Source organism: Oryctolagus cuniculus, chromosome 18 (assembly GCF_051225735.1).
Source record: "Oryctolagus cuniculus isolate XC-2025 breed Fujian yellow rabbit chromosome 18, ASM5122573v1, whole genome shotgun sequence".
Taxonomy (NCBI): domain Eukaryota; kingdom Metazoa; phylum Chordata; class Mammalia; order Lagomorpha; family Leporidae; genus Oryctolagus; species Oryctolagus cuniculus.
Genome location: NC_142884.1, coordinates 17,311,176 through 17,337,572, shown reverse-complemented (window position 1 = coordinate 17,337,572; position 26,397 = coordinate 17,311,176). Strand labels below are relative to the sequence as shown.

Below are 26,397 nucleotides of genomic sequence, written 5' to 3'. Positions count from 1 at the left end.
CAACAGAGGCTAAGGTCCTATTTATTGGGAAACAAGGACACGACGTGAGCACTAGTGTGTGTTGCTGGGGGGTACAGGGACTGGCTCCCGGCACCCCCAGGAGACTCATTCCTGGATGTAGAGGTTGCTGGGGGCCGTCGGATCATCTGCCGGGCGCGTCTCCACCACCACGGGCCTGAGGGAGGAATGGGGAAGTCAGGTCATTCATTCACTCACTCACAGCGCAGTTAGTAAGAGAGGGTGGCAGCCCGATGCTGGGCTGCAGGAGTGACCGAGCAGGCGTGGCCCAGCCTCTGGGGAGCTCCGGGCCTGCAGAGAGGCCGGCGTGGCCAGGCAGGGACCCCCGGGCCAGGCGGAGCCGCGGGGGAGCCTGAAGGAGGCCTGGGGGGACAGGGCCGGGGCAGCTCTGCCCGTGCTGCGACACCCGCCAGCACAAACTCAAGGAAAGACAGATGAGGGAAAAATCAGCGTTCGGTAGCCGCCCTGACCCAGAGTCGGAGGACGCTGACGCCAGCGGTGAAAGCCGTTCAAGAAAGAGCACAGTGACTCAGTGAGTCTCCCCAGAGGAGCGTCTCACAAACAGCGACGCTGCAGTGAGAAGACGGGTTCATCCGCCTGACCACACGACCCAAGTCGTTACCTCTGCCGGGGACCGATGGCCTCACGGGCCCCTTGCTGTCATGCGCTGAGAAGGACACAACCTCACTTCTGTGGTTTCCTGCCCAAGTGCATAACTTGGAGCCTCAAACTCAGCGGAGGGACCTTCTACAAAGTAACTTTACTGTGCTTTTCAAAAGTGGTAAGAGCGTGGACGACAAAGAAGTCTAAGAACTGCCCCTCCTAAGGCAGGCGTGGAGACCCCGTGGGCTAAGCCAGCCCTTGGGACGCCCGAGTCCGGAGCCTGGATTGAGTCCCAGTGACTCCGTTTTTCTGATCCAGCTTCTTGCTAAGGTGCCTTGGGAGGCAGCAGACGATGGTCCAAATCCTTGGGTTTGTGCCACCCCTGTGAGAGACCAGAATGGAGCTCCTGGCTCCTGGCCTCAGTCTGGCCCAGCCCGGGCTGCTGTGGGCATTTGGAGAGTGACCCAGCAGATGGAAGATGTCTCTGTCACTTTATCTTTCAAATACATTTTAAAAGAAGAAGGAAGAAAATGACTCCTAAGGTCAGCCCCTGGTCCTGGGTTGGATCCTGGAGCAGGAAGAATCATTAATTTTCCTGGCTATAAAGGGCAGCACTGGAACAGCTGGTGGCCCTTGCATGGGTGTTTGAATTAGCAGCCGGGGACAGAGACACTGTCTCGGTTCTGACAGCTGCATTTTGGTGTGCAAGGTTACAGCCTTTGATTCAGGAAACGTAGGCTGAAGCATGTAGAGAGAAATGGGAATCCTGCCTGCGACTTATTCCCAAAGAGTAAGAAAAAAATTACTTTTTGTTTTTTAACATTTGTGTAAGAGAAAGAAAAAGAAAAAGTTAACATCCAGGGAGTGTGAGTGAAACGGACACAAGACTCTGTAGTAGTTTCGCAACTTCTCTGTGAACCTAAAATTATGTCAAAAGAAAAAGTTAAAATAGTGATCTCCGGTCATTAAAATAAAACGAGGGGCAGGCATTGGGGAGCCGCACGTAAGCCGCACTCAGGGCCCCGCACCCGTATCAGGCGCTGTTTGAGTCTGGCTACTCCGCTTCCCATCTAGCTTCCTGCTGCTGCGCCGGCAGGCAGCGGATGAGGGCTGCGTCTGGGCCCAACACCCAGGTGGGAGGCCCAGCCCTGGCTCGTGTGGGCGTTTAGGGAGTGAACGAGGTGAAGGAGATCTCTGTCTTTCTCTGTACTCCACCTTTCCCGAAGGTGGAAATAAGCAAACATTTGAAAACGTTGACATGAAATGAAAATGCGCCCTCAGATGCCAGGTGAGAAACAGACTACGGGAGGCAGGGGTGGAGCCGAGGCCAGGCGACAGTAGCCAGGCTAAACGCACAGGTGTGGGGACCCCTGGGGAGCTTGGTCCACGTGAAGAGCCCCTGGCTAAACACACAGGTGTGGGGACCCCTGGGGTGCTTGGTCCATGTGAAGAGCCCCTGGCTAAACACACAGGTGTGGGGACCCCTGGGGAGCTTGGTCCACGTGAAGAGCCCCTGGCTAAACACACAGGTGTGGGGACCCCTGGGGTGCTTGGTCCACGTGAAGAGCCCCTGGCTAAACACACAGGTGGGGGGACCCCTGGGGAGCTTGGTCCATGTGAAGAGCCCCTGGCTAAACACACAGGTGGGGGGACCCCTGGGGAGCTTGGTCCATGTGAAGAGCCCCTGGCTTCCTTCGGGCCCCTTGCCTGACCTTACCTGGGAGAGCCGAGCAGACGGAAGGTGAGGGTGGGGTCCCTGAGCTCCTGCAGCAGCTGGGGGAAAATTGCATGTCAGTGCCCAGAAGACCCTTCACCTCTCCCGTAAAGAAAGCAAGGAGGGGCCTCGGTCGTCCAGCCTCAGGTCCCAGAATCATCGTTCTTGCCAGCACCATGCACCTGCTGTGTGACTTTGGGCAGGTTACTCAGCCTCACTCTGCTCAGATTACTATCCTACCGCCCACTAGGTGAACACGACCTAGAATACAGAGCGGAAGGGCCCCCTTGTCCACAGACAAGCACCATTTCCCCTCCGTGTCCTAGATGAGGACAGCCAGGCTCAGCGAGGTTAAATCATTTGCCGAAGGTCACACAGCTGGACTCCAATCCAGGCGGTCAGGTCCATGCCCTTGACCGCCACCTGTCTCCACAGTGCACTTTACTGCTGGGGAACAGAGTCGCAGAGAGCAGCAAAGCCCCCCGCAGGTCACACGGTGGCCAGGGCCGTGGTTAGGACTCAAGAGGTCTGGGGCTGAGAGGGGCTCTGGCTGAGCTCTAGGACCCCCCACCCGGACTCGCGAGACCGCCTTTGGGGCAGGGGCGCAGAGACTCACCTGGTCTGAGCCTGGAGCCCACACTTGCACGCCATGCTTCCAGAAGGCCTGGAGCCGACCCCCAACCATAGCTGGGGAGAAAGCAGTGCCGTTGCCCTTGGGGACCACCTGGGGGTCCTCCCCTCCTGGGCCCTCTCCTCCCCGCACATACCCACAGCCTCCACCACTTCCGTCATGGGGATCTCAGGTGTGTGCAGGCCCCGGGCTGGGGCTCCCTCGGGGGTCACCAACTTCAGAGATCCTGGAAGTGGGGGGAGAGGGGCGGGTAGAGAGGGTTTTCAGAACTGGGAGCATGGCTCTGAGGGTCCCTAGGGCACCAGGCAACAAGCCCAGCGCCAAGAGCTGGAGAGGCTCGGGGTTTCCAAGGGGCACAAGGTCTGGGAGTGGGCTTCCGGGTGTGTGGGGGCAATCCAGGCAGGGATGGGGCGGGGGGTTCTTACCGTCCATCAACACCATCACCATGTCTTCCTCTACCTGGGTCACCTGCACTGGCCCCTTGTGCTCTGTTTGAGACCAGGGGGCGCTAAGGACCCACTCGGCCCCTCTCCTCTTTCCCCGCACCACCCCCACAGCAGCCCCTCTGCGGGACACCCTCTTGGGTTCCAAGCAAGTAAGCTAAACCCCGGTTCCGCGCTGCTTTCGACCTCGCCAGCGAGCTGAGACCCGCCTCTAAGCACCGCCCAGCCCCACCCCAGCCCCACCCGGGTCCGCCCTCGGCGCGACGGCCGCGCTCACCGGTGCTCATCTCGCCCAGCCAGCAGGAGAGCGCGCCGAAGCGCACGGTGTGGAAGAGCACGGACTTGGCCGGCCGCCCGGGGCTCACGCCGATGCACACGGCCGGCAGCTCGGAGCCCGGCGCGGTCAGCAGCGCGAACACCGGCAGAGGCGTCGGCAGCGGGAAGAGCACCTGCTGCGGGCCGCACGGGGAGAGGCGGGCTCAGAGGAGGCTGGGGGCGGGGCCTGGGCGGGGCGGCGTCCGGGAGGGCGGGGCCTGGGAGCGGGCCCGAGTGGGCTTAGGTGCTGCCTCCTTAGAAGTTGTGGCCTCAGAATGGGTGTTGCTTTCGGGGGGGCGGGGGGGGGTGTCGCCCTGGCGACAGGAAGGTACGACTCCAAGGGACGGGCCCCCAAGTGTGCAAAATTTATTTAGAGACTTCGGACGGGGCAGCCCGGCACGGGGTCTTCTTGGAGACCCAGGGAGCGGGGCGGGGCCTGGGGTACGAATAGGCCCAGGTGCGAGGGGTGGGGCTGAAGGGGCCGGCGCAGGTCGCAGTGGGTGGGGGCCTCGGCGGAGGCCCGCAGGTGCAGTGCAATCCCCGGCCACCCCATCCCGCCCCTTACCCGGACGAGCAGGAACTTGTTCATGGGCTGGTACCACTGGAACAGGACCACGGACGCCTCCAATGCCCCGCACAGGAAAGGGCCCCCGGAGCTCGCACCCTCCGCTGCGGGCGTGGCCAACGACGGCCGCGTCAGGGCCAGTCCCCCCGCCGCGCCCCTCTCCCCCGAAGCGACCGCACACCCTGTCCAAGAGGGAGACCCAGGGCCACCCCGGTCCCCGCCGCCCCCTGCTGCGCACCCATGGGCTCGCTCTCACCCACACAGCATGCGCGGCAGCCTTTGGTGTCCTGGATCTTGGTGGAGACCATGTTCTTCCTGAAGCAGAGGTGCACGTGAAGGGTGGCGGACAGCGCGAGGGGTGGGGGAGACCCAGGCGCCTGGCCGTGTCGCCACGGGGAGCTGTTACCTTGCCAGTAGCCGGTGGGGGCTGATGTGAGCGATGGGGCTTCCGGTTCTGCTCTCTTTCCGCTCCAGCAGGCCCAGGATGCTATGAGAATACAGGTGGGGGGTCTTTCCTGCAGCGTGTGTGTGCGTAGGGGGAAGCAGGACGTTATAGGACCCCAGATGCCACCTCCTGTCCCCTGTCCCCTCCCTGGGCCCCAGACTTCTCATTCATTCGTTTTTCTCAACAGGTTGTACAGGCACTGTACTTGGCCATGGTCCACGGCCGTGAGCAAAACCAGCACGTTCCCGATCCCTGCGGAGCCCGTGGCCACCTAAGAGACACGCTGGACGCTTAGCCACTCCGATGACGTCACCCAGACACGAGTACTTCCAACAGCGTGTGCGAAAACGCAGGTGACAGACAAGCTCGTGTTAGTGCAGAAGCTGAAAGCCCTGCACAGGCATTTTCGTAAGGTGCACTTTCCCCCAGGAACTTTTAGTTTTTTTAAGATTTTATTTATTTACTTGAGAGGTAGAGTTACAGACAGAGGAAGACAGAAAGGCCTTCCTTCCGTTGGTTCACTCCCCTCAATTGGCCACAATGGCCAGAGCTGCACCAATCCGAAGCCAGGAGCCAGGTGCTTCTCCTGGTCTCCCATGGGGTGCAGGGCCCAAGCACTTGGGCCATCCTCCACTGCACTCCCGGGCCACAGCAGAGAGCTGGCCTGGAAGAGGGGCAACCGGGACTCGAACCAGCACTCACATAGGATGCAGGCGCTGCAGGTGGAGGAATAACCTACCGCGCCACGGCGCCGGCCCCTCTAGGAACTTTTTGAAGACACTCATGTTACAAAGTCTAAGAATTACATCTAGAAATTCTCTAATGTTTGTCGCCACAAGTGTGTTATCAGCGAGCGCATGAATACTCTTTGCTTGTTTCTCCTAAATTCAGAGGGCATTTTACGCACGTCGTGGGTGTTTGAGGCAGTGGGTAAGACGCCCGCTGCAGCAACCCGCATCGGCGTGCTTGGGCTGCAGTCCCGGCTCTGCTTCCAGTCCCAGCTCCCTGCTAACGTGCGCCTGGGAGGCAGCAGTGACGGCTCCAGTGCTGGGGTCCCTGCTACCCGTGGGAGACCTGGATGGAGTTCCGGGCTCCTGGCTTTGGCCTGATCCAGTCCCAGCTGTTGTGGGCATTCGGGGAGTGAACCAATACATGGAAGATCTCTCTCTCTCTCTCTCTCTCTCTCTCTCTCTCTCTCCCTCTCCCCCCTTTCAAATAATGAAAATAAGATAAATTCTCTTGTACAAAATATTTATAAGACAATGACAGATTTTTAAAATCTGTGTGGAATTAGTTCTGATTGCCATCAAAGCTATTTAAGACTAATTTATTGTAGAAACAACCTCAAAATGGACTTGAGAGGTGGGGACTATTCTGCTCTCCCTTTACAGATGGGGAAACTGAGGCTGGGGGCGGGGGAGAAATCCCTTGGCCTAAGTCCCACAGTGAAAAAGTGGCCGGGACTTGAACCTCGGGCTCCGGGAACGGCAACTTGGGTCTCGGCATCTGTGCCCATCCACCTCCCAAGCCCCTGACCTTCGACCCTCAACTTCTGCCCCCACCCCCCCGCCCCTCAGCCAGACCTGAGAGAGACATGAGCACGTTGTTGATGGAGTACACCCAGGTGGTCCGGCTAGGAAAGAGCTACGGAGAAAGGGGAGAGGGCTCCTGTGAGGGCCCCGCCTCCGGCGCCCCTGCCCCACCCCGGGCCGGCCCCTCACCATCTCCAGCGTGGCCTCCTGCTCACTCCGGTTCAGGATGAAAATGCCCTCCTCAGCCCCCAGGAGCAGGTGCTGGTCTGCAGGGAGACAGCCAGGACGTTAGGACCTTCCCCACCCCAGCCTGGCCTGACCCGTGCCCTCTCACCCCAGCCAACACGCTCAGCCTGAACCCAAGCCCTGACCAGCCCCTCAGGCTACTGTCGGTCCCCATCCTTCTGTGACTCCCCGCCCTGCCGCCTGGGGGCGCTCTTCCGGCTCCAACTGGCACATCCTGACTGTCCTCAGCTCCTCACTGGGACCCACAACTCAAGACCCGCCGCCCCAGTGCCCTCTGGTTTCTGTCCCCGTCTCTCGAGCTAACCCCGTCTCAGCACTGACCCCAAAGTCAGGCCTCCGCAAACACGGCTTTTCTGTCCCCTGTGACCCCTCACTGGCCTTGTCCCCTCCACACCGCTCACCTCCAGACTCTGCCTTTCCCGCTACACTCTGACCCCTCGAATTCCTGACCCCAGGACACTGCTCCCAGCCTCCACCGCTGGGCTCCGGCCGAACCTCCCCTTGTGCTCTGACTTCCCCTCCATCCACCCACCTTGGGTCCCCAGGCCCCAGCAGGAACCACAGGCGCTGTCCTGTTCCAGCTCCATAAGGCTCCTCCCCACCCCCACCCGGCCGGCGCTCACCCTTGGTGGACGGGCGTGTCCAGGAGGCTGTGCCGTGGATGCGGCCCCACCCCCACCCGGCCACGGGTGTGTCCAGGAGGCTGTGCCGTGGATGCGGCCCCACCCCCACCCGGCCGGCGCTCACCCTTGGTGGACGGGTGTGTCCAGGAGGCTGTGCTGTGGATGCGGAGCGGGCAGCCATTGAACAGCTTCACCAGCAGCGCACATTCCTGGGCAGGCCGGGCAGCGGGGCCAGCAAGAGGGGGCAGGGGACAGGAAGAGGCAGTGGTAAAGACAGAAGGACCAGGGTTCAAATCCCGCCTCCACCTTCTCGAAGGGATTCAGCTGGCTCCCCCGGGGGCGGGCTTCGGGCCCAGGGGCGAAGGTGTGGCCTGAGCGACTGTGTCCCGCACTGGCGCGCCTGGGCTCACGCCTGGCCCTGGCCCTGGCCCTGACTCCAGCTTCGTGCTAATGTGCACCCTGGGAGGCGGCAGTGGCGGCTCAAGGGCTCGGGCCCCGCCACTCACATGGGAGACCTGGATGGAGCTCCTGGCTCCCAGCTTTGGTCCCAGCCCAGCCCTGGCGTTGCGGGCATCTGGGGAGTGAACCAGTAGGTGGGAGTATCTCCTCTCAGGTAAGTAAAAGTTTTTAAAAACATATTCCCAAAAAGAAATTGCAGCAAATAAATAAATCTTTAAAAAAAAAGAAACCAGTAAAGCACAGGGAAGCAGGCATGGGTTCTGTGTCCTCTTATATGCGGGCCCTGGGCATCCTTGGGTCTTGGTGTCCACAGGCTGCCCTGGACCACCCCCCGATACAGGGGCAGCTGTGACTTACCCCTTTCTGGGCCTCCTCCCCCTCTGTGAAATGGGGACACCCTCCCCGGGGTACCTGCCGCCGTCACCAGGCAGAGCCATGAGATCCGTGTCTGGCACACCCGCCGTGAGTCCTTCCAACCCCACCCCAGCTGTGTCCTCAGCGTGGCTGGCCTCACCTTTCTCCTCATCTTCTCCTTCTTGGGGGGTAGCACTGGGGGCTGGGCAGGATCCCGGAGGGCTGGGTTCCACAGCGAGGGTTCTGAGGGCGGTAGGGGGACAATCAACCTCCAAGGCCCCCTCTCCTGACCCCCATCCACCCCAGCCCACCCCCTTACCTGAATAGGCGGTGAGGTGGGGGCTGCGAGAGGCTGGAGGGGGCCCAGGACGGGGGGTGCGTGGGGGAGGCCCGCTGGCACACCGGACTAGCACCCCCGGGCTCAGCTGCCCCTCATCCCCAGCCCCACCAGAACCCTCGTCAGATGGAGAACGGAACTTGGGCTTCGGAGACGGAGAGGAGCATGGGAGGTGCGTCAGACGCTCGTAAGGAGAGGCTGCCCGTGGCGAGCCCAGTGCCCGCCGCCACCTGCCCCCAAGCCCAGAGCAAGCAAGGGCCCCCGACTGTCTCTGCCCGCCCTTCCACTGCCTCTCCCCTCCCCCAACGTCAGCACGCTCCGGACACTGAAGAGTTGATGCTGGGTGCAGCAGGGGGCTCCTGGGACCCACCAAGGACCAGTGTTCCTGAGGCTAAAGGTCTAGAAGCCCACCCTAGGGTGCCCAGGGAGGCGGCTGGCAGACCCACCAGCAGCTCATCGCCCCGACCCCTAGCTGTGCACCCCCCGACGGCCCTGGGATGCAGGAGCTGAGGTCCAAGGAGCTGGCCTCGCCGCCCCAGCACCTTACCTTGGGGGGCAGTGGAGGAGGTGTGTCCTCTGCAGGGGCGGGGCTGAAACACAAAGGTGGGGTAAGGGGGCGGGGCTGGAGGCCTGGGACGGGGCGAGGGGCGACTCGGCCTGGCTGGAGCTGAGGCTGCAAAGACCAGGGCCGCGCTAACAGCGGTGACAGCGACTCCGGGCTGTGGACGGCTGACAAGGTGTCCAGGAGCACAGATCCTAGCCACTGCCTTGGGTCAAGTCCACACTCGGGACCCGGTGCTCCTCAGATGCCCAGCACGTGGATGATGTATGCAGTAAACGAGCCGCCCTTGGGTCTGCGGGCTGGGGATGCCTGGGCCTGAGCTGTGACTGGGGTTGAGGTTCGGGGCTGGGGCTCAGGGTCTGGCCTTCGGGAAATTTCCAGGGACTGAGGTTGAATAAGGAGGGTGGAGGGTCAGGGGTCAGAGGTCAGAGAAACCTTCAGCAGGCCTTTGAGACTGGGCTGCCGCTGAGGTCTGGGGCTGAGGGAGAGGCGGGGAGAGGCCTGTGGCCGGGCCAGAGGATATTCTGGAAAGATCTATGGTGGGGTCAGTGCCCACTGAAATCGCAGGCCAGGTAAGAAGGGAAAAGAAAGTGGAGGACGCTGGCTTGGAGCCTGGGCGAGGGTCAAGAGTCGGAGGGTGAGGTGGGGTTAGGGAGCCGGGCTGCAGAGGGGAGAAGGTGAGGGTGGTGGCACTGAGGGAGGCAGAGGGGCGTCTAGGGAGGCGGGGGCTGCAGTGCGGGCCAGGAGCCGGGCCCGGCCTCTCTTACATGTCCACGTCGTCATAGTCATCATCGGACTCGGACTGGTCCCTCCTGGAGAGTGCCAGGCGTGAGCCTCAGTGGCTGGCACGCGTCCCAGCCCCCACCCCACCCGGGGACCCCCTCACCTGGGACTGCCACCCTTGGAGTCTGCAGGGGGCTGCAGGCGAGCCTAGGAGACAGGCGAGGGTCAGCCAGGCCTGGGGCGCGGGAGGCCCCGGGGAGAGGGAGGGCGTCTCACCGTGTGGGCTGGGGGTCTGCTCTCCACACCGCGGAGTCTCCTGAATTCCATGTGCCGCCCTGTGTGTGGGGGGGGGCACAGTGAGCCGGGGGCAGGGCCGTGAGATGGGGGGGCCATGGTGAGCTGGGAGCAGGGGCTGCCTGTGGGGGGGCACAGTAAGCCGGAGGCAGGGGCTGCCTGTGGGGGAGCACAGTGAGCCGGGGGCAGGGGCTGCAAGTGGGGGGCTGCCTGTGAGGTGGGAGACCACTGTGAGTCGGGGGCAGAGGCTGCGAGGTGGGGGGCCACGGTGAGCTGGAGGCAGCGGTCGCGAGATGGATTTGGGTGTTGGAGTCAATGTCCCGTGGGATGGGGTCTCGGTTTCCAGGGGTCTCATTTGGGGGTCAAGGTGCTTACAGAGTGTTGTCAGGGTCCACATGGGTGGCACAGGTTCTGATACAGATTTCTTTTCTGTTTTAAGTGCAACCTCTTTTGTTTGTTTGATTTTGTTTATTTGAAAGGCAGAGAGACGGAGAAGTCTTCCATCTACTGGTTCTCTGCCCAGATGCCTAGAGCTGGGGCTGGACCAGGCCTCAGGAGCCAGGAGACCATTCCGGGTCTCCCGTGTGGGTAGCAGGGACCTAAGTCCTTGGGCCGTCAGCACTGCCTCCAAGGGTGTGCACTAGCAAGGGGCTGGAATGGGAAGCGGGGCCGGGTCTTGAACCCACACACTCGGGAATAGGAGGCAGGCCTCGCAAGCAGTGTCTCAACTGTGACACAGACACCTGCGCCAAAGGAGACGTCTGCGGGCCCTTTTGGGACCAGGGTGGTGTTGGGCGGCCTCATGTGGTCTGTGGGTGGCAGGGCGGGGGCCCCTCCGGTCATTTTCTAGGTCAGCTGGTGATGAGGCCTCTGGAGTCTCTCATGGGACCTGACGGGGCGGGAGGGTGGGGGTCTCGGGTCTATCACGGGGTGTGCGGTCCGCAGCCTCAAGGAGTCTACTCACGACAGCAGTCTGCATCTGGGATCCCCAGAGAGCTGGACCGGTGCGTGGATCGGATCCTCCGTGGGATGGCCGGGGGCGGCTGGGCGGGCAGGGGCGGGGCGGCTGCGTCAGGGCTCACAGCCTTGCGCCCTGTCCCCCACCTCCCCCACCCCCGCTACCCGTCTGTGCGCCCAGCCTGGTGCCCCGGCTGTCCTCCCTCCTGCCCGCTGCAGGGACGGCCCAGGCGGAGGCAGGAGGCTCACCTCAGGCTCGTCGTCCTCACTCTCGCCCGCCAGGGGCCCCTTCCCGGGGTTCCTCAGCTTGTCGAGCAGATCCAGGATGAGGGCTCTGCTCAGCCCGGGCTGGGACACCAGCTGATGCTGCGGGAGGAAGAGGCCTGAGCCGACGGGGAGCTCAGAGACCCGGGGCCGGGGCCCTTGCAGGCGCCTTGGCGCATTCAGGGGTGTTGGGGGCCTGAGAGTCCCAGCAGCTCGGGGAGTGATGTGGGGGCCCTAGAGGGGCGTCCTGGGCAACACCAGGGGCCAGGGGCTGCAGACGGAGATCCCCGCGTTCGGGCCGGCACGGGAAGCCCTGGGAAAGACCCCGGATGGCAGAGCCAGGGAGGGCGAGAGACTTACACTGAGCATCTTGGCCGCGCTGGGTCGCTTCTTGGGGCTCTTAGTGAGGGTGACTTTGACGAAGTTGTGGAAGGCAGCTGACCTTCAGGGCGAGGGGACGGCGACTGTCTGGTCAGGGCGCCGCCGGGCCTGCCCCCACCCCACCCCCACTCCCCACCCCTCACCCCTGCCCCCCGCCCCCCTCCTACCATTTGCCTTTCTCCTTCAGCCGCGGAGGCTGGTAGCCGCTCTTGGTCATGAGGAAGAGGACCCTAGAGGAGGAGGGGAGGAAGCGGGGCTGAGCCCTCCAGGGGGCCAGGCCCCATGGCTTCAGGGGCTCGGAGAGCACTGAAGTCAGCCAGGGACGGGAGGCGATGGGGCTCAGCTCCTAGAAGCAGCGCAGGAGGCACTCCGCCCCCGACCCCAGAGGCTCACGGGGGGTCCCCGAGTTGGGGGTCTCAGGGGTAGAAGGCTAAAGACAGGCTTTCTCCACTAGGGGCATTCTTGGGGGGCCCTCAGGGCTGGGCAGGGTCTCTGGGCTCTGGGGGGGGGTGCCCACCCCTGCCTACCTGAGCGGGTGCACGTCGAACAGCGGCGGCTGGAGCTCAGCCAGCTCGATGGCCGTGATGCCCAGGGACCAGATGTCACACAGCTCATTGTAGCCCCCCTTCAGGGCCACAGCCGCCACTTCGGGAGCCATCCTGGGGGCAGAGAGCCTCAGCCAGCCCGGGGTGGCACGGGGGTGGGGTGGGGGAGAGGAAGGAAGGGCAGGGAGCCAGACGGACAGAGACACGGACATGGAGACAGACACAGGGTCAGGGACACAGCGGTGAGCCGGGAGCAGCACCAGGCTGAGAGACGGACAGAGAGGGCACAGAGGGACCCAGACAATGGGTGACTGAACACGGGTGGCTCTTCCACGGAGGCGGGCAAAGGCTGGGGAACAGAGCCAGGCGGAACATTCCCAGGGACCCGTGGGAAAGCCACTGTCCACTCCGCACCGTGCCCAGAGCTGCCTGCCAGGTGTCACTCACCAGTAGGGCGTCCCGATGAAAGAGAGGCGTCTAGCCAGCGTCGCCCCAATCTGGGCCGAGATTCCAAAGTCAGCTGGAGGCAAAGGGGGAGATTTGGTGAGCTGGGGTCCCCTGGTGCCCCCTGCCATTACCCTGCCCACCCCCCACCAGCCACACTCACCCAGTCTGACCTCCCCAGCATCATTGATGAGAATGTTGGCTCCCTGGGGACGAGAGAGGGGCCCAGAAGCTGCTGGAGCCCCTGCTGTGTAGCCCAGCGCTGCCCTGCCCCCTGGCCCCACCACGAGGTCACTCCCGTCGGGTACCCAAGCGCCCAGCCCACCTTGATGTCTCGGTGGATCTTCTTCTGTGAGTGCAGGTAGGCCAGTCCCTGGGGAGAGGGTGGCAGGGGGTGCGTGAGTGCCCCCTGGGTGGGTGGGGCTACAGTAGGGCCCCGCCTGCCCTGTACCCCCAGCCCCAGCCCCACCAGGGCCCAGGCTCTCCTCACCTGCAGCACTTCCCGACAGACGTAGCCGATCTGCAGCTCAGACAGGGAGCCCATCACTGCAAGGGGCACGCGGGCCAGGCCGGGTGTTGGGGGGAGCTGGGCAACCAGAGCCCCAGGGGGTCCCCCGGCCCCCGCCCACACCAGCTGAGAGGGTGCCATCGGGGAGGGGGAGATGGAAGGGTGCTCAGCGAGGAGCCAGGCTGGAGGGGGGCAGTCGCTCAGCTCCGCAGGCAGGTGCTGTGTCTGCTGGGTGCCAGGCACCAGGGCAGAGCCGGGAGGCGGAGGCAAACCATCCCTGGCTTCGGGGAGAGCACAGTCCGGGGCGGGGAGGCAGGCAGCGGACCAGAAGGTGAGCAAAACGGAGCCCACGGGAGGCGCCAATAGCGAGAAGAAAGAGCCAGAACAGACAACAGGAAGTGCGTGTGGGCAGGGTTCTGACCCCGGGCGCAGCTGGTCAGCAGTGGCTATTCTAAGGTCACAGCCGTGAGGATGGGAGGGCAGGGGCCGGGGGCGGCAGCGGGAGGGGGTTGACAAGCAGTGACGTGGGGGGAGGAAGGTCGCAGGAGGCGAGCTTGGTCATCACGTGTGGGCTGAGACCCGGGGCCTCACGTGATGAGAGGTGTGGGCTTCTCGTGGGTGGGCTGTGGATGGCAGAGTGATGTGATTTTTGCCAAATGAGGAGAGGCAGAGAGAGAGAGAGAACGGAACAGGGACAGATCCGAACTGAGACAGAGACCAAGATGTGGCAAGTCAGCAAGAGACAGGAGGGGTGAAGAGGGGATCAAGACAGGGACAGACGGGCGCACAGGGCAGGTGGTCGGAGCAAGGGCAGGCCAAGAGCCAGAACTGGAAATTCAGCCCCTCATCCGAGGACGGTGGGGCATCTCCCAGGGGCCAGAGAACGCAGGCGCGCTGAGACCCAGGAATAAGCCAGAAATTGCAGAGACCAAGACAGGGACAAGGGTGGGGCGGGGCGGGGGAGGGTGGGGGGAATCACTGCCTGCAGAGAGACTGAGGCTGGCCAGGCCCCGGGGCATGCTGGGTCATCATGACACCCTCAGCATCACCTGGGGCCAGAGAAGGGGCTCCTTGTTTGAAATCCAGACCAGAAAACCAGTTCCCAAGGACACGCAGAGGGATGGGGGGAGCGGGGAGGGGCCCGGATCCCCCACCCCCCCTCTGACCTTGGTAGATGTCCTGGAGAGAGCCAGCCCCACAGAACTCCATGCAGATCCAGAGCTTCTGCAGCCTGCAGCGGTTGGAGAGTAGCAATCAGGCCAGTAGCAGCGGCAACGCGTTACCATCTGCAGCAGGGCCCTGGGCTCAAGACCATCAGCATCCGGTGGCATCCCTCCCTTTCCCTCTGCCCACCCCATTCCCATTTTACAGAGGGGGAAGTTGAGGCTCAGAAAGGAAACTGTGTTCAGGGGCGACTCGGCGCAAACCCAGGTCTTTGGCCTTCAGACCCATTGCACCCTCTGCTGTGTGAGAGCCCTCAGACCGTGGAAGTGAGCAGGAGGCGCGTGCGAGCAGGGGGCTGGGGGGGGGGGGCTGAGGTTGTCTGGAGCGTTCATCCGAGGGGCAGGGAACTGCAGGGGTCCCGTTAAAGGAGCAGAGCGGGAAGCCAGGGGAGGGCCGAGTCTCCAGCAGAGCTGAGTTCAGGCCTGGCTCCTGGGAAGGCATTGATTTGGGGACCACCGTGCAGAAAAGGGGGCTCTGGGCAGAAAAGCGGGGTTTGGGACTCGGGGGTGAGCTCGAGGTGCCCCAGTTGAAGATGGGGCTCCAGAATCGGAGAGGAGGTCAGCGGGTGCCCCTTTGGGAGGGAGGACCCCAGGTCGGGGTAGGGGGAGGCCGTCACCAGAGGTAGCTCCCATGGTAGGCCACGATGTTGGCGTGCCGGCAGGTCTTCAATATGAGGATTTCCTTCTGCAAGGTAGAGACGTCGTCGTCTGCGAGCAGGGGCGGAGAGAAAAGAAAGCTGCCGGGAAGGCAGAGGAGGCCGGCCCAGCGGGGCCCGCAGGTGCGGCAGGGGAGGGGAGGGGAGGGCAGGGGTCCCGGGTCCTGCGCTCACCAGGCTCCATTTTCACCATCTTCAGCGCCACCAGGTCCCCCGACACCTTGTCTCGAGCCTTGGAAAGGGCAAGTTTGCAGCTGGAGGGTTTCCATCCGCCCGAGCCCACCCCCCACCCCAGCATCCCTGAGCCAAGGCTAAGCACTGGGGCCCTCCTGCACCCCCTTCCTTGCTTGGGCCTCAGCCCGAAGGTCCTGGGCTTCAGGGTGACGGAGAGACCGAGAGGCCTGCTCACCTTGAACACTTCCCCGTAGGTGCCGCCACCCAGCCGCTGAAGCAGGTCGTAGTGGTCCCGGGGGTCCCTGTTGAAGATGTCGGGGTCCGCGAGGTCCATCCCTGGGGGCTGGAGCTGGGCCTGTGCCCAGGGGCCAGCGGGGCCTCAGGGCTCCAGCTCTGGCACCTCCCTCCCTCCCTCCCTCCCTCCCTCCCTTCCCCACAAGCCCTGCACCGCCTCGCCTCCTCTCTGTGGGCTGTGGCCTCCCCCTTCCCCACTCTCGCTTCCTGTCCCAGCTGCAGGCCTGGGCAAACGGCTCCACCCCTGTCCCCTGGGCTCCGAAAGCCAGTGAGGAGCAGCTTGCCTCGGGACCCAGGGGACCCCCCTACGCCCCCAAGGCCGGGGGCTGGATGTAAATGAGATGCAAATAGCCTTAATTGTAACCTGGGGAGGGGAGCGCCCTAGCACCCCCTCTCCCCCCCTCCTCCAGTCCTGGGCTGCTGGAGGGTGTCTGGGGCTACTAGCCATGGGTGCTTACACTCGGAAGTGGCAGGTCTGCGCAGGGACGGCCGTGCAGCCTGCACACCTGTTCCCTAGGACACATCCGTGTGCCCAGAGTTTTGCAGAGGCCTAACCATGTGCATGCCTGGGTATCTGTGTACACGTGGAGTTACCCAGAGCGCACACCTCCACGTATGTGGCCATGCATGTGTACCCGCGTGTGTAGTGTACAGTCTTGACACAAATAACTCAAGGCGGCACACAGGGGGGTCTAAGCCTTCAGCCAGGGGGCGGAGGCTAGGAACCTTTTACCCCAGCCTCTGCCCAGCAGAGCGCACGGCTTCGTGGACCCCTATTCCCCTGTGGCTGGAGCTGGGACGGAGGGTGGGGACTACAGTTCAAAACTTGAAACGGAGAAGCTCGGGATCCTGTCTCAGGAGCCCAGGATGGTCGGGACTCGGCCGCGGCCCAAAAAAAAAAAAAGGCGGCTCCGTGCCTTCCCGCACAGTTCATTGGGTTCACGGCCGCGCGCAATACGACGTGCACGCACGCCGGCAGGTCTCGGCCTCTTCCTGGCGCCTTCGTGCGCGCGCGCGCGCGTCCCCGGGCCCGAAGCGGGACCTGCGAGGCCCGGGAAAAGCTCAGCCCCGCCTCCTCGCTCCCACGACGGCGGCTGCGCCCTGGGTCACACTGAGCTTTTTCTCTCGCGGTCGGTCCAGCTCGGGCGGAGCAAACGCGCAGGCGCCAATTACGCCTGCGGGGCGGGGGCGGATCACGTGTCAGCCGGAAAGCGTGGCCGCCGCCGCTTGCGCCTTCCGCCTCGGCGCGCCCGGCGGTGCCGAGCCGCGTACGTCGTTTCCGTTTCCGCTACGTCTTTCCTCTTCCGGCCTTGGGAGACCTGGTGCGGGCTGCTTGCGGAAGGCGGCGGGAGCCATGGCGATGTTTGAGCAGATGAGAGCGAACGTGGGCAAGTTGCTCAAGGGTATCGACAGGTCTGAGCCCGGTCAGGCGGAGCGCTCTGGCCACGCGGAATGGAGGAGCAAAGGGTGGCTCGTGGGGAGGGCATTCCCGGAGGGAGTGGCGTTTTTGGAAAACAGCGCAGGGCAGCCGGGGGCGAGCCGAGCCCCCCACTCGGCCGCCTCTTTAATTGCCTTGAGACTGACAGTAGGCAATGCTAGGAGCCAGATGGGACCGAGACTCCCGCAGGCGGTTTCCCTGGACTGAGTTCCCATTCCGAAGGGGAGAGCAACCCAGCCACACGTAGGAGTGGGCTGGAGCGGGCAGAGCTGTGCCGGGGGGAGCTGGGTAGTGAGGCGGGGAGGAAGCCACGTGTGTACCGCGGCACTGGCTGGCTGCGAACTTGGGGAGGCATCCCAGGCAAGACCCGGGACTCTGGTGGGCTTGGGGACCCCGATTTTATGAGAGGTTATAGGGCCGATCCTTTACCTGGGCAGTGGCAAGGAGGGAGGGAGAAGCAGGTTAGGGTGGCCCCCAGCCCCACCAAGGGATGCCTCCGTCTCTGCTCATCTCGAGTCTCTGCTAGGTACAATCCCGAGAACCTGGCCACGCTGGAGCGCTACGTGGAGACGCAGGCCAAGGAGAACGCCTATGACCTGGAAGCCAACCTGGCTGTCCTGAAACTGTGAGTGTCTGGCCCGGTCCCCACCCCCACGTCAGCAGCTAGCAGCCTGCTGTTCCCTGCACGGGGGTGGGGTGGGTGGGTGAGAAGTGGGTAGCTGGGTGTAGCCTGTGGGTTCTCTGGCTGTATGACACCAGGGAGACCAGGGAAGTAGGGGCGGGAGGAGGGAGGAATTTTAAAAAATTAATTACAGGGGCCAGTGTTGTGACATAGCAGGTTAAGTCTCCATCTGTGACGTCAGTGTCCCATATGGGTGCTGGTTTGAGTCCTGGCTGCTCCACTTCTGATCCAGCTCCTTGCTAATGCGCCTGGGGAAGCCGTGGAAGATGGCCCAGGTGCGTGGGCCCTTGCATCCGTGTGGGAGACCCGGATGGAGTTCCAGGCTCCTGGCTATTGCGGCTATGTAGGGAGAGAACTAGCAAATGAAAGGCCTCTGTGTGTGTGTCTCTCCCTCTCTGGAACTCTGCCTTTCAAATACATTTTTTTAGAAAATACAAATGTGTGAGTAGGGTAGTACATGAAACTGATAAGGAGATACAGCTTAAGCGAGCCCCCATGTGCATGGCATCTATGTCCTGAGGTCGTGGCCTGGCCTTGAACTTGTTCACAGACGTGTGCATCCTGCTTCAGCCCTGGGTCTGTGAGATCAGTACACTGTGCGTTGTTCAGGTTTGGTTTTGTTCTGACCTATTTAAGGGGCCGAGAGATGGGGCTGCTTCCCACTGGTTCACTCCCAGATCCCCCTGGCACCTGGGGCTGTGCTAAAGCCAGCAACCCAGTGTAGGTCTTCCCGGCGGAAGGCGGGGACCCGGTCACTTGAGCTGTCACTGCTGCTTCCCAGGGTCAGGAGCTGGAGACGGGCACCAAACCCAGGCACTCGGCCGTGGGGAGGGTGAGCCCTCCCCCAGGCTGTGTATTTATTTTTATTTTGTGGCTGTCCTTGGTGAGCACTGGTCACTGTGTGACTCTGTCTTAATTCGCTGTGGGTGGACCTCGGGTTTCTTCCCTCTCGCGTGCTCTCTGACCCACGATCAGCTGTGTGGTGTTGGCAGGTTACGTAGCCCTGGTGGTGGTATTTGTACAGTGGGGCTTTGCGTCTGCGCGGGAGAGCAGGTTGTTACTGGCGAGCACCAGTATCGGCTGTTACCCACGCGCTGGCCACTGTGCTGCCAGCATCATGTGACTCAGCTGGTCACCGCATCCCATCCCTCCTGTGAGGGAGATGCGGGTGTCGTTCTCCCTCCCCCTCCCCCTCCCCCTCTCTCTCCCCCTCCCTTTCCCTCCCTCTCTTTGTGGAAAGGCAAAGTGACAGAGGAGGAGAGACAGAAAGGGAGAGAGATCTTCTGTCCGCTGGTTCCCCCAAATGGCTGCAACAGCCAGGGCTGGGCTGGGTCAGGCCATAGCCAGGAGCTTCTTCTGGGTCCCCCATGTGGGTGCAGAGGCCCAAGCACTTGGGCCATCTTCTGCTTACCCAGGCGCATTCGCAGAGAGCTGGGTGGAGCAGCCAGGTCTTGAACCAGCACCCATATGGGATGACGGTGTTGCAGGTGGTGGCTTTACCCGCTATGTCACCACGTCGGCCCCTGTTCTTTGCTGAGACTTGAAAACAAGCCATCCACGGTTGCTCCGCAGGGAGTTTTAAACCTAGGCAGGCTGCTCCAGAGCCTGAGCCACTCCCCAGACGGCTCCTAGACTCACCTGTTGGCGAGTCTCTTGGCACTATCTGCCCTTCTGGGTGGTTTTGAGGTCAAACCATCCCCGTCTACAGAGCAGAAAGCAGGGAATTGGGAGGTTAAGGTGATGTAGCCAGAAAGTGTCGTTGTGGGGACCGGAGCCCCGGCCTGGCCAGCTCCCAGGCTGCAGAGCACAGCAGTGGGCCACGTGCCGGTGGAGGTGGCCCCGTTCCATGTGTCTTGTCTCCCTGCCCAGGTACCAGTTCAACCCAGCCTTCTTTCAGACCACGGTCACAGCCCAGATCCTGCTGAAGGCCCTCACCAACCTGCCCCACACAGACTTCACGCTGTGCAAGTGCATGATCGACCAGGCTCACGTATCCTCCCGTGTGTCTGCTGTGGGCCTGGGCCCTGCCCTCTTGGAGGGCCAGGGCAGGGCGATCCAGGCGCAGGGAACCCAAGAGGCCGCAGCTGTCTCGGACAGCACAGCGAGTCGGGCACGGGAATGCCAGGGATTTCCAAGTGGAACGTGGCCAGGTCTCGAGGACACTGGGGAGCCCTGGGAAGCGTTAGCCGCAGGGCGCTGGGAGTGGCCCCGTGCTTCGGAAAGGAGCCCCAGTGGTGCCAGCAGAGGGAGCCCTGGGTAAGGGACCAGGACAGGGCAGGAGGGCCCAGTGCCTCCAGCTATGGCCTGGCCGCTCCCCGCCGGCGCCTCACAAGGTGGGCGGGCCCTCGTGCTGGCCGGCAACATGGCTGCCTGTGCTGTCGGGGCCGAGCCGAGGAAGGGCCGGTGGCTCACGGAGCCTGCTCTGCCGCCTGTGTCCGTCTCCGGGAGTTTGTCCTTGCTTTGTAGGAGCGGGAGCGTGGGTCACAGTTTAAGATGCAAAAGAGAAAACAGTGGAAACTAAGACTCTCCCGCCTGCCCTGCCCCCCATCCCTTCCACCACAGCACGGCTGTGATTCCTGGGGCCTTTTCCACGACCTCTGCACGGTAGACAGGCGAGGGGCTTTCGGGGAGCTGGTGATGCGGATTAGGAGCTGCATGGGGTTCCGAGTCCCTTGCGCTGGCGTTCTCTCTGTATTCCATTCTCCCACGACGCTGGGACGCGTCCCCATGTTCCCTTCACCCCAGCGACAGCGTCTCGGCAGTGTCGGCGTGTGTTCTGTCTGCTCTGTGCAGGTCGCGTTTCCTGGTCACCTGCCTGCGGGGGTGCCCGTTCACCCCGCCTGTGGCCCCAGGGGAGATAAGACGGCGTCATTTCCCCCTTGTTTACTGAGCTAAGCCTTTGGAGGGAAGGGGATTAGAGGAAGGTGGGTGGGGAGGGGTAAGCAAGTACCAGCCCAGCCTCTAGGGCGGGGTATGGACCTGGGTCCACAGGCCCGCAGTGGGCTGTGTAAGGCCCGAGAACCATTTGTTCTGACCCTGCCAAGGCAGCCACAGGTGGCACTTGAACTTCACTGCACCTGCGGCTGGCCACTTTGTAAGTTGATGGTTTGGGCGGTGTGGGGGTGATGTCACCAGTACCGGCGTGGCCCTTGGCAGTCAGAAAGCTCATCCCCCTGGCGCTCCAGGCTCCCAGAGCTTTTTCCCTTAACGCTCGCTCCCAGCAAGAAGAGCGGCCGATCCGGCAGATTCTGTACCTCGGAGACCTGCTGGAGACCTGTCATTTCCAGGCCTTCTGGGTAAGGTGCCCTGAGTCCCGAGTCCTGGGAGGACAGTGCCGGCAGGGGGTCGTGAGCCACACTGGCTGCCTGCTGGGCCGGACGGGCAGTGCTCTGCCTGCAGGAACTCACGGGGGCCCCGGGCACGCTTGTCCTCACCCCCAGCCCGGCCCTCTGTGCCTGTGGCCTCCCCCTGCTGTTCCTCAGCCATTCCCAGTCCCCCCCTCTCCCCCCCCCCCCGGCCAGACGCTCCTGTGGGGTCAGCCCTCCAGTGACCGTGTCTTGTTTCGGGGAGAATGTTAGTGTTCCTCGTGCCTGCTCTACTGCCTGTCCTAATTCTTAGATGTGCGGGGCGCCACAGAGGTGAGCCTCCCACGCCCCGGCCTCTCGGTTCCCTAATTTCTTGGTCTCTTCTCTGCCTGACCTCAGCCCTCATGCCGGGTCATGCCCTGCACCAGTTCTTTTTTTTCCTATTTTATTTTCACCTACTTAAGCAATAGTGAGAGAGCGCGTGCATCCACTGATTCGCTCCCCAGACGCCCACGGTAGCCAGGCCTGGGCCTCCATCTGGGTCTCCCACGTGAGTGGCAGGAGCCCAGGCGCTTGGGTCACCATTTGCTGCCTCCCAGGGTGCATTAGCAGGAAGCTCAATCAGAAGCCGAGCAGCTGGGACGTGAACCTGCGTTCCCGGACGGATGCAGGTGTCCCAAGTGGCGGCTTAACCCGTGGTGCCCCCACGCCGCACCCAGGCATCGCCTGGCCCCAGCCCCCGCTCTTGGGACCGTTAATGCCACTGTTTGTTGTGTGAGCCGGCCATTGCCCTTGCAGCAAGCCCTGGATGAGAACATGGACCTCCTGGAAGGCATCACCGGCTTCGAAGACTCCGTCCGCAAGTGTGAGTCCTTGGAGCCTGGGGTCCACGAGGCACGGGGTGGGGACTGGCGGTGGGGACTGGCGGCGGGGCCCGGGGCGGCCCCTCAGCAGCTTTGTCTGTCCACAGTTATCTGCCATGTCGTGGGCATCACTTACCAGCACATTGACCGCTGGCTGCTGGCCGAGATGCTTGGGGACCTGACAGGTAAGGCCCCTGGCTCCCTTGTGCCTGGGTGGGAGGTTGGCGTCGGTTGGGGACCCTGAGCCTCCGGCTGCTCGTTTCTGAAGGAAACAAGGACTGATGAGGCGTTCTCCCGTGGGGAGAGCCTGTGCCAGTCATTCATGGACTGGCTGGCGGCCCTGTGGACGTCAGGCACACAGCAGTGAGCGGAACAGGATGGCACAGATTGGCTGTCCCGGATCCCCCAGATCAGAGCTGGGCCCGAGTCGTGCTGTGAGCCACACCGCTCCTGGAGGGGGCAGCCTCAGGAGCAAGGGCCGCCTGCAGCAGAGCCGACCAGCGGGGTCCTCCAGCGGGGTCCTGTCCCTCGTGTTCACCGTTGGAAGAGGGGGCCGAGGGTGGGGAGGCGCAGAGTAAAAACCCACAACAGCTGGGTCCGGGGCTGGGACAGGCCGAAACTGGTAGCTGGGGACTCAGTCTGGGTCTCCACAGTGGTGGCGGGACCCGGTACCCGAGCCGTCACCTGCCTCCCACACTGCACAGCCGCAGAGAACAGAGTCCGTGAGCAGCTGGATCTCGGGCCGGGCGGTCTGGCGTGGGATGGGTGCATCCGAGCCGAGTCTTCACCACTGACCAGACGCCTGCCCCGTTTTTGCCTTTTGCTCCAGTGGTTTGTGTCTTTATTTTGTGCACTTTTAAAATATTTTAAGATATTTTGAAGGAGATAGCAGAGAGGGAGAAACAGAGACTTCCATCCACTGGTTCACGTCCCACGTGGCCACAACGGCCAGTGTTGGGCCAGACCAGATCCAGGAATTTTTCCAGGTCTGCCACGTGGGTGGCAGGGGCCCAAGGACTTGGGGCCATCTGCTGCTGCTCTCCCGGGTGCAGTAGCAGGGGGCTGACTTGAAAGTGGAGCAGCCAGACTCGAACTGGTGCCTGCATGAGATTCGGGCATCGCAAGTGGCGGCTTTGCCTGCTACGCCTCAGTGCCTGCCCCCAGACAAAAATGTTTCAAGTGGCCGCACACTCTCCTGCCTGACATCCAGCTGCCATATTTTCTCAGGGTGGAAAGAATAATGGGTGGTAATAATGATATGTAATGTAATCTCACAGTCATTTCAGGTAGCTCATAGGGGAAATCAGGTTAGTAAACACTTGTTGGTGACCAGGATTTGCACTGGGAGAGAAAAGAGAAACACAAAATCAATGAGGACGAAAGGGTAGCAATGGGAAGGGCGCCCCCTGGCTGCCGCCTGGGGGATAGCCACGCAAGGTGGGCCGGCGGCAGGGCTGTTGCTGTCCGGGCAGGAGGTCCCGTTAGCGTGCTGGCTGACGTCCCTGTGCTGCCCGTGTGCCCCACAGACAGCCAGCTGAAGATGTGGATGAGTAAGTACGGCTGGAGCGCTGACGAGTCGGGCCAGATCTTCATCTGCAGCCAGGAGGAGAGCATCAAGCCCAAGAACATCGTGGAAAAGATCGACTTTGACAGTGAGTGGGACCCCAGGCCTGGGAATCTGCACCTGCTGGGCTCCCGGGCTGCTGTAGCCCGAGGCCACTCCCCCGGGAGGGAGGGCGGGGCGTGCTGGATGGAGCCTGGTGGGCTGGGCCAGGGCCTCGCTCCTTTGTCCCTTCCCTGCCCTGGGGCCCCAGGGCCTCCTGTGCAGGCTCTGCAGCCATGATCGCTGGCTGGGACTCTGCTTCCCTGTTTCCTGGCTGACTTCTCCGCGTGTCTGTTCCTACGCCAGCAGCGTGGTCAGGACACACTGTGTAGCTTTTTCTTTTTCTTATTTTTTAGCTCTGTTTCACCTTTCTTTTTTCTTTTATTTTACGTATTTATTTGAAAGGCAGAGTGGCAGAGAGAAAAACAGGCAGGTGTAGCTCTTCTGTTTGCTAAGTCACGTGGTCCCCGCAGCAACCGCGTGAAGCAGGGGCTGCCACCGCCAGTTACGGAGTGATAGGAGGCTGCGCCAGGCGGTCTGGGGAATGGAATCGAAGCGGGAATTATTTTGCTGAACTAAAGGTTTGAAATGCATGCAGTGTTTTCATGATACGCATTCTCCCTGAACTTTCATTTGAAAAGCAGACAGAGCTCTCCTATCTGTTGGTCATTCCCCAAATGCCCCCAACATCTGGGCCTGGGCCAGACTGAAGCCAGAAGCGGAGAACACAGGTGGCAGGGTCCAAGAGTTCGTTGCCTCCCAGGATGCACGGTGGCAGGAAGGCAACTGGGAACTGGGAAGGCAGCAGGGGCTGGAGCCCAGGCCCTGCACGACAATGTATGAAGCACCTGCCCTCACCTCTGGGCTTTCTGAAGCCCCTCGCAGACATCACAAAATGCCTGCCTGGCAAAAATACGAGTGTGAAATGAGCGAACCCATATGTAACAGCGACAAGCCAGTCACACAGCTGAGTATCATGCATTGTGTCATGCACACACATTGGCCTCACACAGCCCGCCTGGTGGCTCAACAAAGCAAAACAGATGCTGTGCTTGCACACCGTCTCCCAGTCTGTGCCCTACGCTCTTGAGTGTGGTGTTTAAAGATAGGAACGGGGGCGGGGGGGTGGCTGGCACCTGTAGTGCCGGCATCCCATCCCATGTGGACGCCAGTTCGAGTCCCAGCTGCTCCACTTCCCATCCAGCTCTCTGCTATGGCCTGGGGAAGCAGTAGAAGATGGCCCAAGTCCTTGGGCCCCTGCACCCACATGGGAGACCTGGGAGAAGCTCTTGGCTCCTGGCTTTGGATCAGCACAGCTCCAGCCATTGTGGCCATCTGGGGCATGAACCGGCGGATAGAAGACCTCTCTCTGCTTCTGCCTCTGCCTCTCTGTGACTCTGCCTTTTCAAACAAATAAATCTAAAAATAATAAGTAAAAATAAAGACAGGGATTGGAACCAGGCGGCGCCCGCCAGAAAGCTTGGCAGGAGCCCGGCCCGGCTGAGCGGGCACTGGGGTTCCCAGAACGCCTGTCCAGCAGCACATGGTGAATCAGTCGGTGCCAGTGCTCCTGGTCCACGTCCCCGGGGCGGCTGTTGGGGTGCAGGAGGTGACGCCGTCGCCCAGGGCACCCACATCCATACTGGAGTGCCTGGGTTTGAGTCCCACCTCCACTTCTGATCCAGCTTCTTGCTGATGCGCCCCTGAAAGCGGAGATGATGGCCCAAGTATCGGGTCCCTGCCAGCCGCGGGGGAGACCCAGATGGGGTTCTTGGCTGATGGCGCCTGTTGGGCAATGAACCTGCAGATGGAAGAGCTCACTCTCTGTCGCTCTGCCTCTGGAGTAGATGAAAATAAACATTTATAAAGGACAGGAACTAGCCACGCTGGGTTGGCACTGGGCGTTGTGAGCATGTATTTTAAGATTTTTTTAAAAATTACTTTATTTGAAAGGCAGAAGCAGAGGCAGGCAGAGAGAGAAAGGGAGGGGTCTTCCATCTGCTGATTGACTCCCCAGTTGGCAGCAACAGCTGGAGCTATGCTAACCTGACGCCAGGAGCTTCTGGGTCTCCCATGCGGGTGTAGGGGCCCAAGGACTTGGGCTGTCTTCTCCTGTTTCCCAGGCCACAGCTGAGAGCTGGTTCAGAAGTAGAGCGGCCAGGGCCCAAACCGGTGCCCACATGGGATGCTGGCACTGCAGGCAGCAGCTTTACCCGCTACGCCACAGCGCCGGCTCCATGAACACACATTTCATCCTGCAGAGATGTGGGGTGGCCAGCCCGGGGTCACCCCGCTCGTGGCGGCCGTGCAGGCTTGTGGACCGCTTGGCTGCCCAGTGCGTGTTGTGCTTAGCTGCTGCGTCAGCATCTCTGACAGTGACGGGGCCCGGCGGGGACTCGTGATCCGCCCAGCTGGAGCTTGACCTCCAGGCGTCCGCACTGGACCTGAGCGCCCCCTTTCTTCTCGGCAGGTGTGTCCAGCATCATGGCCTCCTCCCAGTGACCGCCAGGACGAATAAAGAGCTGCTGACTGAGCCCTGCTGTGCTCTGCTCTGTGGCCACCCACACGGGCCCCCTAGCGCCGCCAGGGGGCTTCTCCTCTCCCCATTGACTTCTCCCCTGCGCCTCCCTCTCCAAGCCTGTGTTCCCCCGTCGGGGGTGAGGATTCCAGGGCTTAGATCAGGGCCTCCTGGCCGTGTTCTTGGAAACGTGGGTCCTTGTTCATTTCAGGCTCAGAGACCCAGCAGCGAGGTTACAGGCGAAGCCTCGCCTCCCGGAAGTGGGTCTACAGCTCTAACGGGGGAGGGAGGAGCCGGGGGAGAGGACAGGGGCCGCCCTTTGAGCAAGGCACTTCTCCCAAGTCCCAGCCTGGTGCTGTGGGGTGTGTGAGAGGCCGGGGGCCCTGCTTCTGTCACTCGATCCCTAGATCCCAAGGTATTTGAGGCATCTGTCCAAGTGACCTCTGAGCCTGCTGTGCAGGGTGAGGGGGTGGGGACTACAGGAGGAAGGCCACGGCGCTGCCCCCCAGCACTTCCTCTCGTCCTGTGGAGGGGCAGCCTTCCCTGCGGCCCCAGTCACCCCACATTCCTCAGGAGGAGCCAGGGTGGGGCAGGCAACCTTTGCTCTGGGTCCAGGCCTGAGCACTGCCAGGAACTAGGAAGGGCCCCAACCCTGGGTTGGAACAGCAGGTACTTCTG

The 26,397-nt window shown here is 62.3% G+C and overlaps 2 protein-coding genes across 7 annotated transcripts; one reads left to right on the top strand and one right to left on the bottom strand.

Moving 5' to 3' along the window:
* Positions 1-3: 3 nt before the first annotated feature.
* On the bottom strand, positions 4-15,522 carry MAP4K1 (mitogen-activated protein kinase kinase kinase kinase 1). Of its 4 annotated transcripts, none has more exons than XR_016224755.1 (31): positions 15,252-15,431; positions 15,017-15,074; positions 14,804-14,894; positions 14,130-14,194; positions 12,946-13,001; positions 12,781-12,828; positions 12,619-12,661; positions 12,459-12,531; positions 11,994-12,125; positions 11,634-11,696; positions 11,446-11,527; positions 11,071-11,187; positions 10,829-10,907; positions 9,847-9,905; positions 9,734-9,777; positions 9,615-9,659; positions 8,833-8,875; positions 8,268-8,430; positions 8,109-8,191; positions 7,260-7,344; positions 6,456-6,532; positions 6,318-6,378; positions 4,696-4,804; positions 4,550-4,604; positions 4,290-4,393; positions 3,687-3,861; positions 3,392-3,454; positions 3,103-3,192; positions 2,952-3,022; positions 2,339-2,394; positions 4-175 (listed from the first exon to the last, which is right to left on the bottom strand). XR_016224755.1 is itself a non-coding variant. In XM_051847121.3 (31 exons), exons 1-31 carry the CDS (start codon positions 15,348-15,350, stop codon positions 106-108), a joined length of 2,463 nt encoding a protein of 820 aa, XP_051703081.3. In that variant the 5' UTR covers positions 15,351-15,522; the 3' UTR covers positions 4-105. The 4 variants fall into 4 exon arrangements, 1 of the variants encoding a protein (XP_051703081.3); XR_016224756.1 differs by having other exon boundaries at positions 4,546-4,604; positions 4,696-4,776; XR_016224754.1 differs by having other exon boundaries at positions 4,696-4,776; positions 15,252-15,427.
* Positions 15,523-16,631: 1,109 nt separating this feature from the next.
* EIF3K (eukaryotic translation initiation factor 3 subunit K) lies at positions 16,632-25,734 on the top strand. Of its 3 annotated transcripts, none has more exons than XM_002711501.6 (8): positions 16,632-16,723; positions 17,275-17,373; positions 19,300-19,420; positions 20,652-20,726; positions 21,534-21,600; positions 21,706-21,783; positions 23,125-23,250; positions 25,672-25,734. In XM_002711501.6, the coding sequence occupies exons 1-8, from the start codon at positions 16,665-16,667 to the stop codon at positions 25,701-25,703; spliced, it is 657 nt and encodes a 218-aa protein (XP_002711547.3). In that variant the 5' UTR covers positions 16,632-16,664; the 3' UTR covers positions 25,704-25,734. The 3 variants fall into 3 exon arrangements, with proteins under 3 accessions (XP_002711547.3, XP_089175346.1, XP_089175347.1); XM_089319220.1 differs by lacking the exon at positions 25,672-25,734 and adding an exon at positions 23,846-24,306; XM_089319221.1 differs by lacking the exons at positions 19,300-19,420; positions 20,652-20,726; positions 25,672-25,734 and adding an exon at positions 23,846-24,306.
* Positions 25,735-26,397: the final 663 nt, after the last annotated feature.